The sequence below is a fragment of the Cynocephalus volans genome, chromosome 11 (genome assembly GCF_027409185.1).
Source record: "Cynocephalus volans isolate mCynVol1 chromosome 11, mCynVol1.pri, whole genome shotgun sequence".
In the NCBI taxonomy this organism is placed as follows: Eukaryota; Metazoa; Chordata; class Mammalia; order Dermoptera; family Cynocephalidae; genus Cynocephalus; species Cynocephalus volans.
In genome coordinates, this window is record NC_084470.1 from 10,610,686 (window position 1) to 10,627,154 (window position 16,469).

General features: G+C 40.9%; 1 protein-coding gene across 1 annotated transcript in view; it reads right to left on the minus strand.

Moving 5' to 3' along the window:
• Nucleotides 1-16,469, minus strand: part of LOC134390401 (cilia- and flagella-associated protein 61-like) — a 222,856-nt gene that overhangs the window by 59,357 nt on the left and 147,030 nt on the right. The window contains 2 exon segments of the mRNA XM_063113697.1: nucleotides 5,573-5,747; nucleotides 15,202-15,370. Coding sequence (XP_062969767.1) covers nucleotides 5,573-5,747; nucleotides 15,202-15,370 — 344 coding nt within the window.

Genomic DNA, 16,469 nt, shown 5'->3' on the forward strand with positions numbered 1-16,469 from the left:
TGTGTATTTTGCGCTGAACCATTGGCTTTTGGGCTTTCAAGGAGTTTAAGTTACACTTTGAGGTCCAGACTTGAGTAATGATCTCTCACAAATTCTATGGATGAAAGGAGCATTCTGCAAACTACAGCTTATCGCCTATTTTTATAAATAATTTTTATTGGACACCACCATGCCTGTTCACTTATGTATTACTGTCTATGGCTACTTTCTTGCTACGATGGCAGAGTTGAAGAGCTGTGACAATGGCCGTATGGCCCGCAAAGTCTAAAATATTCGGCTATACCTGGCTTATTTCATTTAACATAATTTTCTCCAAGCTCATCCATGCTGCTATAAGTGGCAGAATTTAATTCTTTTTTATGGCTAAGCAGTATTCCATTGTGTATATATACCACAACTTCCATATCCACTTGTCTCTCAATGACCGTTTAGGTTAGTTCCAGATAATGGCTATTGTAAATAGAGCTGCAATAAACATGGGAGTGCAGGTATCCCTTTGACATGATGATTTCCATTCCTTTGGATATATACCCAGGAGCTGAATTGCTGGATTGTATGGTAGTTCTACCTGTAGTTGTTTGAAAAAGCCTCCATACTGTTTTCCATAATGGCTGTACAAATTTACAGTCCCACCAACAGTGTAGAAAGGTTCCTCTTTCTCCACATCAATGTCAGCATTTGTTATTCTCTGTCTTTTTGATAATAGACAGTCTACCTGGGGTGAGATGATATCTCAATGTGGTTTTGATTTGCATTTCCCTTATGTTGAGGGATCTTGAGCATTTTTTGATGTACCTGCTGGCCATTTATATGTCTTCCTTTGAGAAATGTCTATCCACTTCCTTTTGTCCATTTTTAAAATCAGATTATTTGTTTTTTTACTATGAAGTTGTTTGAGTTCCTTGTATATTCTGGATATTAATCCCTTGTTGGATGCATAGTTTGCAAGTATTTTCTCCCATTCTGTAGGTTGCTTTTTCACTCTGTTGATTGTTTCCTTTGCTGTGCAGAAGCTTTTTAGTTTAATATAATCCCATTTGTTTATTTTTTTCTTTTGTTGCCTGTGTTTTTGCAGTCTTATTCATAAAGTCTTTGTCTAGCCCTACATCCTGAAGTATTTCCCCTATGTTTTCTTCTAAGAGTTTAAGTCTTTAATCCATTTTGAGTTGATTTTGGTATATGGCAAGGGATATGGGTCTAGTTTCATTATTCTACACTTGGATATCCAGTTTTCCCAGCACCATTTACCAAAGAGGCTGTCTTTTGGCCAATGCATATTCTTTGTTCTTTTGTTGAAGATCAGTCATTTGTAAGTGTGTGGATTGATTTCTGGGTTCTCTATTCTCTTCCATTGGTTTGTGTGTCTGTGTTTATGCCAGCACCATGCTGTTTTGGTTACTATAGCTTTGTAGTATAATTTAAAGTCAGACAGTGTAATGCATCTGGCTTTATTTTTTTGCTCAGGATTGTTTTGGCTATTCAGGGTCTTTCGTTGTTCCATATGAATATTAGGATGGTTTTTTCTATTTCTGTTAAGAATGTCATTGGTATTTTCTGTTAAGAATGTTATTGGTATATGCATTGAATCTGTAGATAGCTTTGGGTAGCACGGACAGTTTCACAATGTTAACTCTTCCAATCCATGAACATGGAATGTCTTTCCATCTTTTTGCGCCCTCTTTAATTTCTTTCAGCAGTGATTTGTGGTTCTTGTTGTGGTGATCTTTTACCTCCTTGGTTAAATTTATTCCTAGGTATTTTGGTTTTTTTGGTAGCTATTGTAAGTGGGCTTGCTTTCTTGATTTCTTTTTCTGCTAGTTCATTGTTGGAGTATGTATTAGTCTGTTTTTGCTGCTTATAACAAAGTACACTGAACTGGGTGATTTATAAAGAAAATGAAATTTATTGCTTACAGTTTCTGAGAAGCCCAAAGTCCATCTGGTGGTGGTGACAGTGACCCAGGGGTCTCACGTTGCAAGGTGGTAGAAGCAGAGAGAGTGAAAGGCAGACTCTCTTCTTCTTTAAAGCACTAAGAGTCATGCCCCTGACTACCATTTTTAATCCATTCACTACTGCATTGTCCTACAATCCAATCACCTCTTCAATGCTCCACCTTTCAAATACCATGATAGGATCCCCTACCCTCTTAACAGTCACAGACGGGGCTAAGTTTCTAATACATAAAACTTGGGGGACACAATTCAAGCTTCAGTGAGTTTTGGGGTACAAAGTTCAATCTACTACATTCCACCCCAGTCACCCAAAACTCATGTCCTTTTTACATGCAAATGCATTCATTTCATCCCCAAAGTCTTAACCTGTTTCAACTCAAAAGTCCAAAGTTCAAAGTCCCATCTATGAAATCAATACAGCTTATCTACTTCCAAGATACAATGGTGGGACAAACATAGGGTACATATTCCCATTCCAAAAGGGAGAAATAGGCCAAAAGAAAGGGGTAACAAGCCCCAAACAAGTCTGAAACCCAGCAGGACATGCACTGAATCTTAAAGCTGGTGAATCTTATAACTTGACTCCATGTTCAAAGTCCTTTGCACACTGGTGTGTGGTTTGGGTCCCCAAGTCCTCAGGCAGCTCCACTTCTATGGCTTTCCTGGTCTCAGGTGATGCTTCTCACAGGCTGGCATAGCACCCTAGTAACTCCACAGGTCTGGGGTCTCCATGGTGGTCCTGCTCTCACAGCTCCACTGGACATGGTGCTGATGGGGTTTCTCCGCTGCAACTTCAACCCCACATTTCTGCTCGGCATTGCTCTAGTGAAGGTTGTCTATGGTGACTCAACCCCTGCAACAGATCTCTTCCTGGGCCCCCAGACTTTTCCATACATCCTTTGAAATAGGGGTGTAGGCTCCCAAGCCTCTACAGCTCTAGTATTCTGTGAGCCTAAGGACTTAACACTACGTGGATGCTGCCAAGGCTTCCGGCTTGTATCTTCCAAAGTTGTGGGTTCACCCACAGCTGGGACCAATTTAGCCATGGCTGGAGCAGCCAAAGCAGCTGGGGTGCTGGTGCTGGAAGCAGCTGTTCAAGGCGGTCTTGAGCAGTGAGACTGTAGAGAGTGCCTCAGGTCTGTTCCCCAAACCATTTTGTCTCCCTAGGTCTTTGGGCCTGAAATGGAAGGATTGGCCCCATAGGCTTCTGTAGTGCCTTCAGGGCCCTTTCCCTCTTCTCTTAATAATCCCCTTTATTCGTACTCATCTTCTTAGCTAATGTTTGCTGGGTTGCACCATTGTATGCTCTCTCCTTCTTTATCACATGGCCAGGCTGCAAGTTTTCTAAATTTTTCCACTCTGCTTCACTTTTAAATTCTGGCTTTATGTCATGCCTTTGCTGCCATAACTCAGCGTAGGCTGTTAACAAGTCACCATGCAGCTTCCTTAATGTTTTACTCCTTAGAAATTTCTTCAGCCAGATGCTCTGGTTCACAACTCCTAAGTTCCAACTTCTACAAAGTCCTAGGCCATGGACATAATGCAGCCAAGTTCCTTGCCAGTTCACAGCAAGGGTGATCTTTGCCCCAGTTTCCAATAAACTTCTGATTTCTATCTGAGACCTCCTTAGAATGGTCTTTACAGCCAATATTTCTATCAGCATTCTGCTTGCACCACGTAACCAGTCTAAGACATTCCAAACTTTCCCTCATCTTTTTGTCTTCTTCTGAATTCCCCAAACTCCTCCAACCTTTGCCTAACACTCAGTTCCAAAGCTGCTTCCACATTTTCAAGTATTTTCTATAAACAATACCCTACTTCTCTGGTACCAATTTTCTGTATTAGTCCATTTTTATTGCTTATAACAAAGTACACTGAACTGGGTGATTTATAAAGAAAATGAAATTTATTGCTTACAGTTTCTGAGGCTGAGAAGTCCAAAGTCCATCTGATGGTGGCAACAGTGAACTAGGGGTCTCACACTGCAAGATGGTGGAAGCAGAGAGAGCAGAGAGAGCAAAAGGCAGACTCTCTTCTTCTTTAAAGCCCTCAGAACCACGCCTCTGACCACCATTTTTATAGTCCTACAATCCAATCACCTCTGCAAGGCTCCACCTTTCAATTACCATGATAGGATCTCCCACCCTCTTAACAGTCACAGTGGGGGCTAAGTTTCTAATACATAAAACTTGGGGGACACAATTTAAGCTTCAGGGAGTTTTGGGGGTACATAATTCAAACCACTTCAGGGTATAAAAATGCTAGTGATTTTATAGATTTTGTATCCTGCAACATCACTGAATTCATTTATTAGCTCTAAGAGATTTTTGGTGTAGTCTTTAGCTTTTCCTATATACAGGATCATGTCATCTGCAAACAGGGACAACTTGACTTTGTCTTTTCCAAATTTGGACTCTCTTTCTTTTGCCTGATACTCTGGCTAATACAAACACACTTTATAAAGTATCAGCAAATTGAATCCAGCAATGTATTGAATGCCATTTGATACCCATTTTAAAAAGTCTTAATTAGTAACTTTTTAAAGTAGTAAATGTACTAAATTGGCAACAAGTTAGTTAATACCTATATTATCCACCCAAAATCAAAAGAAACCATGATGGTACTTCAAAAAGTTTCTGGAAAAATAGAATTAAACAATAGTATGAATCTTTCCATGAACCTTTTGAAGTAACCTCACATACTTAATTTTTATGTATTAGTTATATTAACAAATATAATTAAATTATATTTAGATAAATATGTTAAATAAGTGAACATATTTAATTTTACACATCAATGCCCACTTTCCGGGCACTCAGTGTTCTTTACATCCATGGACTGAACTGAATGTCTAGGTGAGGATACCAGCTCTAACCATAGGTGGTTGTGCAATTAAATCAGGTCACTGACCCTCCCTGGGTTTTAGGTGAAATGAAGAGGCTGTGCTAAGTCATCTCCACACCTTGCCTTACAGGTTTCAATGAAAGACACATAGGGAGCTAGGTCCTATTCTGGTTGTTTAACTAGTCAAACAATTTCAATGAAATCCAAGCAATAGAGAGGAAGATGCTTGCAAAAACACTTTCAAGTGGCAGAAACTTTTACACAAAAGTTTTACTTTCTCATTTTGATCCCAAAAGTGGCATGCAACTCAATATGTGTATGTGTGAGAAGGACTGTACAGGCAACACCATGGAGGAGAACAGTGGGCTGCGAAAAGAAGAAAAGAGCCCTTCCAATGTGGGCCTTTCTTCCTGGGTCTTTTCAGCTCACGAAAGGAGACATACTTTCCATATAATTGCTAAACATGTTTGCTTATTAAATTATTCTTTAATTAGTTAATGATTTTAGCCATGCTTTGCTCTTTGGATATTCATTTTGTATAATAAAATAATTATAGATAATTAAACTATCTCAAGCCTTTTCTTCCCTGCAGCAAACATGCTGTGTATCCAAAAATGACAAGTTGTAAATTAATCTGGAAAACAAAGCATGACAGATGAATGATTTGGTTGGAATTAATTAGGCACTAATTGTATACCGGAAGTAGACGAAGAATGAGACTCATTATAAAAATAAAACACTACTCTGAAAAGATGCACAGTTGCCAACACCCTTACCTTTTGTGGTGATGGAGTTGTTCCTTATCCAAGTCAGGGCCTTAAAGCAATCTTCGTCGTCACTGAGAGTGAAATGATTGCAAGGAACTTTACCAGTGTATTGCCGCTTACTGCTGTTTGGAACTTCTCTGTTCGTCAGGTGTTGACTAATATCGGCACCCGTAGGGCAGGGGACCTAAGGTGTGTTACAGAAAATGCTTACTTCAGTCGTAAGAGGTGAGGTGCTGACCCAGTTTAAGAAAGAATGCAAGCATAGTCATGTCCAGTATAGGTATGTCTTTTTTCTGCCCCCAGATACAGTCAATCAGGTTTTAATTGAGCGGGGGAAAAACACACACACAACAGGCAGAATGACCACTTAGACACACTTTTCAGGAGTTATTCTGGTTATCTAATGCTGCCTAATAAATTATTCCAAAGCTCAGTGGTAGATAGTAACCATTTATTAGGCTCACAAACTCTAGGTCAGTAATTCAGACAGGGCAAGGTGGGGGACATCTGGGAAAGAAACTATCTCAATCCTTTTTCTTTCCCCCAGAAAACATATTGCGTATTTAGAAATGACAAGTTGTCATTATTTGTCTCGCAGTGGTGGTTGTGGGCTAGATCTTAGCTGACAGCTAAGAACACCCACGTGGGGAGGGCTGGCTGGTTAGCTCAGTTGGTTAGAACATGATGCTAACACCAAGGTCCAAGGTTTCATCCTTGTACTGACCAGCCACCCCCCCAAAACCAAACCAAAACAAACACCCACATGGGGACTCTCCATGTAGCTCTGGCTTCCTACAACATGGTGGCTGAGTTCCAAGCGCAAATGACTTGAGAGAGAGAACCAATACACGAGCTTTTCTAACCCTGTCTACTGAGCATTGTCTCTTCCACCACAATCTATTCATGGAGACAGTCATAAAGGCCTGCCCAGGATCAAGGGTAGGGAAACTAGACTCTACTTCTTCATGCAGGCGTGGCAAGGCTCTGGAAGAGGACATGGAACTGAATTTGATGTTGCCATTTTTGGTAAAAACAATCTGCCACAGAAGCAATTGTATCGGGGTAGAAATTCAAGGGTATAGAGGAGGTAGGCAGGAAAAAATGAGGCAAGCGGATTACTATTCACTCATGAAAATTATAACCTTATTCTTCACTTTGTCAAAGAAATAGTCTCTCTCTCTCTCTCTCAACACAGAGTCTTTCCAGTACAACTTCTGTTCCCTCACTTTTGACTCAGACATGAGTGGGAACAGAAACTTTCTTCTACTGTAAGGAGAGCAGCAGTAAAAACACAACAAAGGATTGCAAACTAGAGAGCCCATGCCCTGGCCAAAGAGTTCAGCCACAACTCAGCTCCACCCAGTGGTTGCCAGGGTGGAGTGTGGGTTCACTATGGCCAGATCGGATTTCTCAATAAATGCTAGGTCCTTGGGCTTTTAAATGGACTCCTGATTTTTTACTTTTTAGGTTCAAATTAAAATCAAACAAAGAAATACCACTGTGAAAACCAAATGAAATGGCACAGTGGCCTGAGTTTGCCCAGTAGGCCACCACTTTGCCCCTCCGATTTTTATTTGGCTGCCACAAAGAGATTTGGTAGAAGAAGAGAGGAAGGCATGAGGTGAAGACTTAAAGGCAACTCAAGGCCTCTGGTGGATGACCTAATCCTGGTGGCTTGCTGCATATTCACAGCATCGGGCCTGAGGGCTGCGAGGTGGGAACAGTTCTACAGCTATGATGGCAACAGTTCACTTCCACTAGAGATGGATATGGGTTCAGAGGAAGTTCTTTCTCCCTGGACAAATGCAGAAAATGCCTTCTTACACAGGGTGAATGCTGGCTCGTGCTTGAACAAATGGGGCTTGACTAAACACACCTGGTATTTAGGAAACTTTTGGTTATATCCTGCCTCAACAGAAATTGTAAAGCCTTAGTACATTCCTGCAATGTATTTAATTCTAGTGCAAACGAGATTAAATTAAAACAAAGCAGAATCAATGTTTAAAGTTGGATGCCCTGTTTCTAAGAAGAGGCTGCAGTAAAATTATATTTAGTAGAAAGGAACAACTCAATAAGAAATGGTCATTTACCGTAACTAAAATTGTGAAGGTAAAGCTTTCTTATAGTAATAGCATTTGTTTAGCAGTATCACACTGAAATTTTGATATTACGACATTCACAGATAAGATACAGCAGTCCACTGAAGGCTTTGGCGAGTGGTTTCAAGTTCACAACATTGAACACTGTGCTTCAGAGTTTGGAAACCTCACTGGAACTACAATGACCACTGCGGTATAAGACAAAATGAAATTTGGGTAACATTTTATCAGTTTAGTAAGTCAAGATTTGATGAATCATGAAAAATCCTTGGCAGAAAATGGTAGGGCTAAAAAGTACAAATTGAGAACTATCCAATTTTAAAACTTTCAGTGAGTTATCATTCCAAATAGTGGGTGTTCACATGAAAAAAAAAGGGGGAAGAGGGTAAAAAAGAATAACACCCAAATTGAAAATTACTTCACTACAGTCTTGAAATGTAATCGTGTTCTGATAATCCACATAATTTTAAAAATTAAAACATATTGATTATACATATATGTGGGGTACAGAGTTACATATCAGTATTTGCATACAATATGTGATTATCAAATCAGGATTATTAGCACATTCATCATTATAAAATGTAAATTATTCTCTGTGTCCATTACCCAATTTCTCCCTAACATCCTCCCCTTTTCCCACCTCTAATAACCACGGTTCTGTTCTCTCTTTCTGAAAGTTCAATATATTATTGTGGTGGTTGTTTCTTTGTTTGTTTGTTTCTTTCTTCCTTTCTTCCTTACTTACTTTTTAGTTCCCACTTATGAGTGAAGGCATGCAGTATTGTGCACTTAAAGGTGTGGAGTTGTTTTTGCACACTTCTATAAAGGATTAGAGAAATTAAAGAAAACTCAATGGGATTATGTATTTTTTACATTCACATAATGGCATTTTTCATAAAACAGGCAAAACTAAAACTAGGATTTTAAATCCCCAAGCCAATTAATTTGTCCACACAGGGTTTAGCAGAACCCAATAAATCAAAAATGAACAATGGGGAAAAAATTGACACTATCTCATCAAAGTAAGGGAGAACAAACTTGAGTATAAGAACATGGGTATATTTAATGAAGAGGTGCCATCAATGCTGGCTATCCAAACTAGAGGGTTCTCTGACACTAAACTGCCACTAACTTCTGATTGGAGAGCAGTAGACAACTTTCCAACCATGCCATCAAGTGATTCGGGGTTGGACAGTACCAGCATCACTAGCTGGTGGGAGCCCCCCGACCACCCCATGCCCCTCAGCAAGCTATGGACTGCTGGCGGCCTACCCAGTATCCTGTCTCCCTTTCTTTCTCAGTAACAGACTCCTGGGAAATCTGCCTGGCTGAAAAACTACATTTCTCAATTCATGAAATAAGGAGTGGTCAAGAGATACAAGCAGGAGTCCTTGGGTGAGGCAATATGAAAAATTATTTTGCTCTAGTCCTTCCTCCTTCTTGCTTCTTGCAAATGAAATGGCTGGAGCCAAAACAGCCATCTTGATATGCTGAGAATGGAAGCCACATATTAGAGAAGAAAGGGTCCTAGGTTCCTGATGTGAAAGTTGTCAGAATCAAAATGGAGTCAGTTGTGTTAAAAACTCTGACAGATGGAGCCAGGGAAGACCATGAAGGGAGGGTTCTCATGCATGAATGCTTGATAACAAGAACTATCACAAAAGACTGCAAAAACCACAACTTTGCACAAAGGCCATCACAACCTTGTACACACAAAAAAACTTCTGTGTACACACACATAGTTTACTATGGCATGTGTATTTCCATGGCAAATAAATTCCAATTCCTGTTGTGAATATGTCATTTTCTTTTAGAGAGCCTCTGTGTGTTACTCAAGTTGACATTGATGGTCCCAGAGAGTCACCTTACCACCTCAGCTGATTTTCTCCAGATATTTTTAATGAAAAAAAGAAACTTTTTTTTCGGAACCACTCATTTGACTCTAGCTATAAACAGTAAGTTCTAGAATCTCTGTTGTAAAGACCTTTAAAAGCCGTTGACTGTAATCCCGGCACCACATCAATGACAGAGAGAGAGGGAGAGAAGGAGAAAGGGAGAGGGAAGGAAGGGAAAGAGGCAGAAAGGGAGAGAGAAACAGAGACGGTGGTTGAGACTGTGCTCTGGAGCAGAACACCTGACTTCACACCCTAGTCTGTCACTTCCCGTTCACTGACCTTGGAGAGATCACCTAAGCTTCACTGTACCTCAGTTCCATCATCTAGTGTTCCATGAGGGTTCCATCAGTGGACACATCTGTCTCGTGGCAAACACCCAACCACTTCAGGTACTCTTACCTCCTGATGAGGGCTCCCATGACAGAACACTCCTGTCTCCTGGGGCTGGCCATTCCCTTTTGAGCAGACTTTCAGACTATTAGCAAGTTGTTTCTTAGGATGAATATGCACTGCTTCTGGGGATCTGTCCTGAATCTGCTGCAGGGGGCCGTGATGGACAAGGCTGGCTCATTTTCTCTTCATGTATTGGCTCCATGGCTGGCTGGCCGTACTGTCCACCTGAAGCTTCACCCCCTCTGGCTGAATACCTAGAGTGACTCTGAGTCTCTGGCTGATCTTCAGCTTGTTCTTTCCCTTCTTAAATGTGACTCCAAGAAGCAAATGCAATATTGCAAGTGTGCTTGTTTTTGTGACATATCCTTTGACACAATTGTCATCATCAAGAATTTTACCCTTTGTCAGTATGTGTGCTTTTCTTTCTCCAATTCTACTTTGTTGGGTATTAATATTGTGGCTGTCTCTAACAGCTATCTGAATTTGCTTGACAGAGTCTTTTGCTGGTGTACTTTTAGCTATCTTCTTTTTAACTTTTGATGTCATTTTGATCAGGTATTTCTCTTGTACTTTGAATTTAGTATAAAAACACTTGTGGTCTTGTAGCAGGATAGTATGAAACAAAGACATCCACTGTTATAACTGTCATGTTTTTGTCCTATGACATTCTGGTTTATACTTTCACTTCTAACCATTGTGGCTGTTTCCTTTGTTTCCTCCCCTTTTTTTTCCTCCAGTGTTTTGGAAGGTAAATTTCTTTACACTGTTGAAAAGCATTCTTTAACCTTATTTCTTCTAAATATAAGAATCAAGACTGAGATATTACCTATGTGTTTCCCCATTTAAGACAATGCGTATTCCTCTCTGGCTACCTCTTTCTCTATTTTCAACATCTTCTTAGCCTTTATTAGATTAATTTAGATTGAGTCATTATTTTCTATTTTGCATTTATTCTCCGATATACAAAAATTATTTAGATTACATTTTTAAATTGTTCATGATGCTTGCCACCTGTCCTTTTATACTATTGTAAAGTTCTAGATTTTCTTTTCTTTCTCAGTTATTAGGAATATACATTAAAACAAAGAACATGGACGGTAATTTTTCTGAGGCATGGCACATAAAAGAATGGCTTTCTGCTATCTTCAAATAAGAGAGACTTAGGTGGGCATTAATAATTGAATCATCACATTTTCTTCAAAATTCTGTGTGGTTTCATTTTCTTTTGTCACTCAGTGCTGGAGAGGAAATTTTTGATGCCTGCCTTATTTTTGTTCTTTTTTAGAGGAAAGATTTTGTGAACTCTTATTTTTCTTTTGAAATTTGTTCATTTTTTCCCCATCATTCTCATAAAACCAAAATTTTGTCAGAACGTAACTAGCCGAGAAAAAATTTTCTTTGATATATTCTGGAATGTGGTCAATGGGGCAATATGTTTTTCAGGTAAGGAAACTCTTCTTCTAGTATATCTTTAATTATTGTCTCCATTCCATTTCTTTGGGTCTCTTCTTGAGGAAAACCAGTTATTTATATGCTACCTCTATATCTACCGTATCCTGTCATCTCGTGCACCAAGTGTATCCCTTTGTCCTTTGTCTCTGCCCTCCAGGGGGCTTTGTGCTTTGTCTTCAGCATCACTAACTCTCTCTGATGGGGATTTAATTCCAGCTCTTTCTTATGCACCCACCTCCCTTTTTATCTAATCCTGTGGCTTCTCAGCTTAGCCTCTGCTCTTCTGTTGGCTTCAGCTTCCATTTCAGAGGCTGGTGATCAAATTGTCCTGAGGATGACATATAGTTTCCTGCAATGTTTGTGTATGTGTATATGTATGTCTGTGAATTCTGAGAAATATTTTGGAATATTTTTAAAAATACGTTCTTTCTCTGATGTTCCCAGATGTTTCCTTTGTTATTCTGTGTTACCTTTTTGTTCTAGTTTTCTCTTGCAGTTCAACAAACCTGCACCACAACTTAGTGGTTTAAACAATAATGATTTTATTAACTTTTCATGATTTTGTTGGTGAGAAATTTGGGTAGGGTTTGGATAGGCAATTCTTTTATTCCATGTGTTATCAACAGAAGTCACTTGGCAACATTAAGCTGGTGGATGGACTGGTCGGGAGGATCCAAGGGGGCTTCACTCACATGTCTGGTGCCTTGCAGGGATGGCTGGAAGGTGTGGATCAGCTGGGACTGTCAGGCAGAGGACCCACCTATGGCATCTCCAGCATGGCAATTTCAGGGTATCAAACATCTTACATGGTACCTCAGGACTCCAGGAGTGACTGTTTCCACAAACAAGGAGGAGCTGCATAGCCTTATGACTTGGCCCTGGAAGTCACACCACATCATGTCCTTTGTGCTTCGTCAGTCAGGTCAGTCACAAGCCCACCCAGATTAAGGAGAGGAGACACAGACTCTATCTCTTGGATGGCAGAAGCATCAAAGAATTTGCAGACATGTTTTAAGACAGCCACTTCACTTGGCTCTCATGCTGTTATTTTCCTCTCTAATCCTCAGAGTGAGATCTCTTCATACCACGTGCTGTCTTTCTTGGGTCTATTACTGGGAGGCACATTAGCATAGGCAGCTGTCTTTCCTAGGCCTTGTTTGTAGCAGGCTTTTGCCTGGGGCTGCACTGTTCTGGATGCCATACTTTTAATTACTCAGTCTACAACGTAATGAACCTCTTTGGAGACACATCATATTGACCCATATCAAGTTCATGGTCATCTAAAGACCCCAGGTCTTTCTCTCACTTGGTTGGAGGTACTTGCCCAACCTGCTGGCAGCAGTGATCACCACCCCTTTGAACAGTCCATGCCACAGACCTCATGGTCAATGCCAAACTCATTTGACTTCAAGCTGACACAGTTTTGTTCTGCTGCTTTATGAGGTTACCCAGATCCAGGCACAGAGCATCCATCTCTGTCTCCATACTGTCCACGAGTCGTGGAGATTGGATCTGTGATTTCAGTTGTAAGCTGTCTCAGAGTGGTTTTCAAACCAGTGTGTGTTCACCAATAAAAACAATTAAAATTGATAGCACAGTGGGGAAGGGAGTTGGAGGATACCGAAAGTGAGCTGGCTAAATCTTGATCTTCAAAATGAAAAGGTCACAGATAATGTCTGAAGTTGATAGAACAAGGAAAAAACTTCTGTAAACATTTGGAGTTACAGGGTAACCGCTGAAGAACTAACAACAGAAATGCTTCCTACTGGTGCCTCTGGAAAGAGGGCTTGGAGGTAAGAGAGGAGTGGGAGAGACACCAGCCTCCTCGAGGTCAGCCCTGCAGTGCAATTCAATGTTTTATCATGTGCACGGATTTTCTGGTTATAAAAGTAAGTGATGCATATTTGGATATCAAAAATATTGCACAATAATTAGAGTGAGACATGTCATTTAAAAGGTCTGATTAGAGGTTAAGGCTTGTAATTATACTTTATGACAGGTTGTCTTCTTGCTTTGGGTTTAAGCTATACTTTCATCGACTTTCTTTTCTTAAAAAAAATCACAATTTGGGACACAACCATGAGAGTTAAAGAGAAGAAAATGGGAAAATAAATAAGAACTAGAAGCTCCCAGTGAATTCAGCTGCCCTTTCTATATGGCTCTATGTCCCTTTGATTTTTCTCTCCTCCTGGAAAAATTAAATTGAGACTCTTTTTATCACTTCCTCATTTCATTCTTTCCATTGTAAAAGGGCCAGGGTTTAGTGTGCCACAGCCTAAAGCTGAGGGGTAGCCAACACACATGGGCAGATGCCCCAGTCTCTGGACAGCTGGCTGGGACTTCCTCTCACACTTTCCAAAGCAAGGATCACAGGAGCCTCTGGAGCGGGCGGAGGCAAACAAGCTAAAACAGTGCACGACATCGTCTTCTGGCTTAGTGTTTTAAAAAGTAAGAGGAATATTTAAATACCCAAATGAAGTATCCCTGTGGTTAACGTTTATCCTTTAATCAGAAAAAAATACTTTTCTACCCTTTGATAATTAGACCTCTTTAAAAAAGAAAGAAAGAAAAGGAATCACTCAGAGGTTGACCCAAGCTACTCAAAGTGTGGTCCACTGGCCAGCCACCCAGGCATCACTCAGGAGCTTGTAAGGAATGTGGTCTACAGGCTCCCCATACCAGGCCTCCTGCTCAGAATCTACATAGTACCAAGATGCAGACGGGATTTGTGTGCATAGCACTGTTGGAGAAGTGCTGCGCTAAGGATAGATGAGGGATTCTAGGTCGAAGAAGTTCAAGCTGGTGGTTCTCAGCCTCAGCTTAGAAGCATCTGGGAAGCTTTTAAAAACTTCTGATAACTGGGCCCCATCCCAGAATAATTAAAACAATCTCTGAGGTTGGGGCCTAGGCATGGCTATGCTTTCAAAGCACCCAGGTGATCTCAACATGCAGCCAAAGCAGAGAACACTGGTGAAGTGATGTCACAGCTGCTCGGCACATTCAGTGACAATGCCCGGACTGAGACCCTGTCTATCTCCTCCATGCGCTGCCTCCTCCTGGCTTGGCAATCTACATGCCTACGTGGAACCCACAACATTTGTGAGATGGTCTTAGACCCCATCCTTGAGTTACAAAGCTAACCTCATTTCATTAGAGATGCCCTATTTCTGTGGACCACATGAAACGCTAATGTGTACTGCAAAGTGAGAACATTAAAATCTGCTGCCCGAAGACACTGAACGGCTTCGGTTGCCTCCAGCAATACTTCATTCAAATGTGGCTTGAGAGTTTAAGCAAATGGAAATCATGGTCACTGGGAAACCAACCAATCAGTCAGATTTCCTAGTTTTATAACTGAGATACAAAATAAAATCAGGGTTGACAGAAGATGCGCATGTTTGAAATACTTTCGTGGGAGCCCTTCGCCACGGCCAAATGTTAGCCTCCTGGGGCATAACTTAATTTACACACACACATGCCTGATTGCGTCTGGATTCTGCTATGGTGAACAGTAAGTGTTAGACTTTTGGACAACAGCTTAAAGAAGGATATTTCTCCAACTTGCTGTGATTTTCATCCTTGAGCAGAATGATTTTCTTGGAATGTGTTTCTGTGAGGGTTTGCAGACACGATTCTGGTCATTTGTGTGTGCTTTGAGGAGTGCTTTTATGAGTGCAGAGTGGCAGCTGTCCGGGCAAGGCGGGATGCTCTTTATCCAGAGAGCAAGGGTCCCAGTAAACAAGGCTCATTAGGGTGATGTTCTGATGTGCCGTGGGCACTGTGTGTATGGCCTTACCTGGTACTGCTGACCAGTGCAGAGGATGAGGAGGTCGTAGAACACGATTTCTCCCTCAGAAAGCACAACACACTTGGCCGCTCGGTCTAGGCCGGTCATTCTACCAACCACAACATTAACCCAGGTGCACAGTGACATCAATGCATAATCTTCATGATTAAAACAGTGGCTATGAAGAGAGGAGCTCCGTAAGTGACATTTGAGCAGCTGACAGAGGGCATAAATTAGACATCTGGTAAGCTGGTTCAAGTCCCCTGGTGGGCTGAGTCTGTGCTCTAGCTGTGAGTTTACCAGGACTCTGTGTGTGTGTGTGTGTGTGTGTGTGTGTGTGTGTGTGTGTGTGTGTGTGTGTGATCACACACGAATGTATACTCTTTCTTCTGCTTCTATTTCATGGAGTTTGTAAATTTACTTTAGTTGTTAAATTGTTATATTGACCACAGACTCAAAGGGAATGAGGAATAAGAAGGTGACATCATTGAGGACTTCTAAAGGGAAGGATCAAAGTCCTAAAATATCAAAACCACTTCCTACTTGCTAATATGTTCCAATAAATAAGTCATTCTTAAGAATTAACATATGGCTTTGTGCCATAACAGCAAAACACATTTTATTTTAAAAAGATGTCAGGCAATTACATTTGCAGCAAGCACACTTAACAGGAGATTCTTCAGTGGAGACTTTTGGGACTCGCTGTGCAGGCCAAAGGTGATTTACAGGGAACAGAAACTCTACAAACAGCAGGTCCAGGGTGGATGTTCATGCTGTGGCTTTGGGGCACTGGTGGCTGCGTGGGCTTTCATTTTCTGGGTTTTATTGGAGTTCACACACTCTACTGTAATGTGACAAGAGTGGGGACATTATGGCTTTGGTTTATTTACAGGGTTTTGTGAGGGTTGTTTTCAGAATTTCCTGAAAGGTTTGACCTTGCATAAATGGCCTTGTAATGATTCTGCAGTCTGAGAGTCTAAGGTGATAGGACAATAAGTGTTTCATTTAAATTTAGGATACATGATCCTTTTCAAAAAGAATTGTACCATGGTCTGTGTCCCTGCTCTTTTGCTGCTGAGCTTGGACCCTGGGGACTCTGTCCCCCTGATGTACTTGTTTCCTCACCTCTCACCGTAGGATAATGAGCCCTCCCTATGTGCCTCGACCACTGCAAGGAATGAACACGAGAATGTAAGTGATGCTGTTTTGTCAAGGGGGCTGGCTGCATATTTGAAGGGTATTATTCTAAATAATACTAATGATACATAATCCTGTTT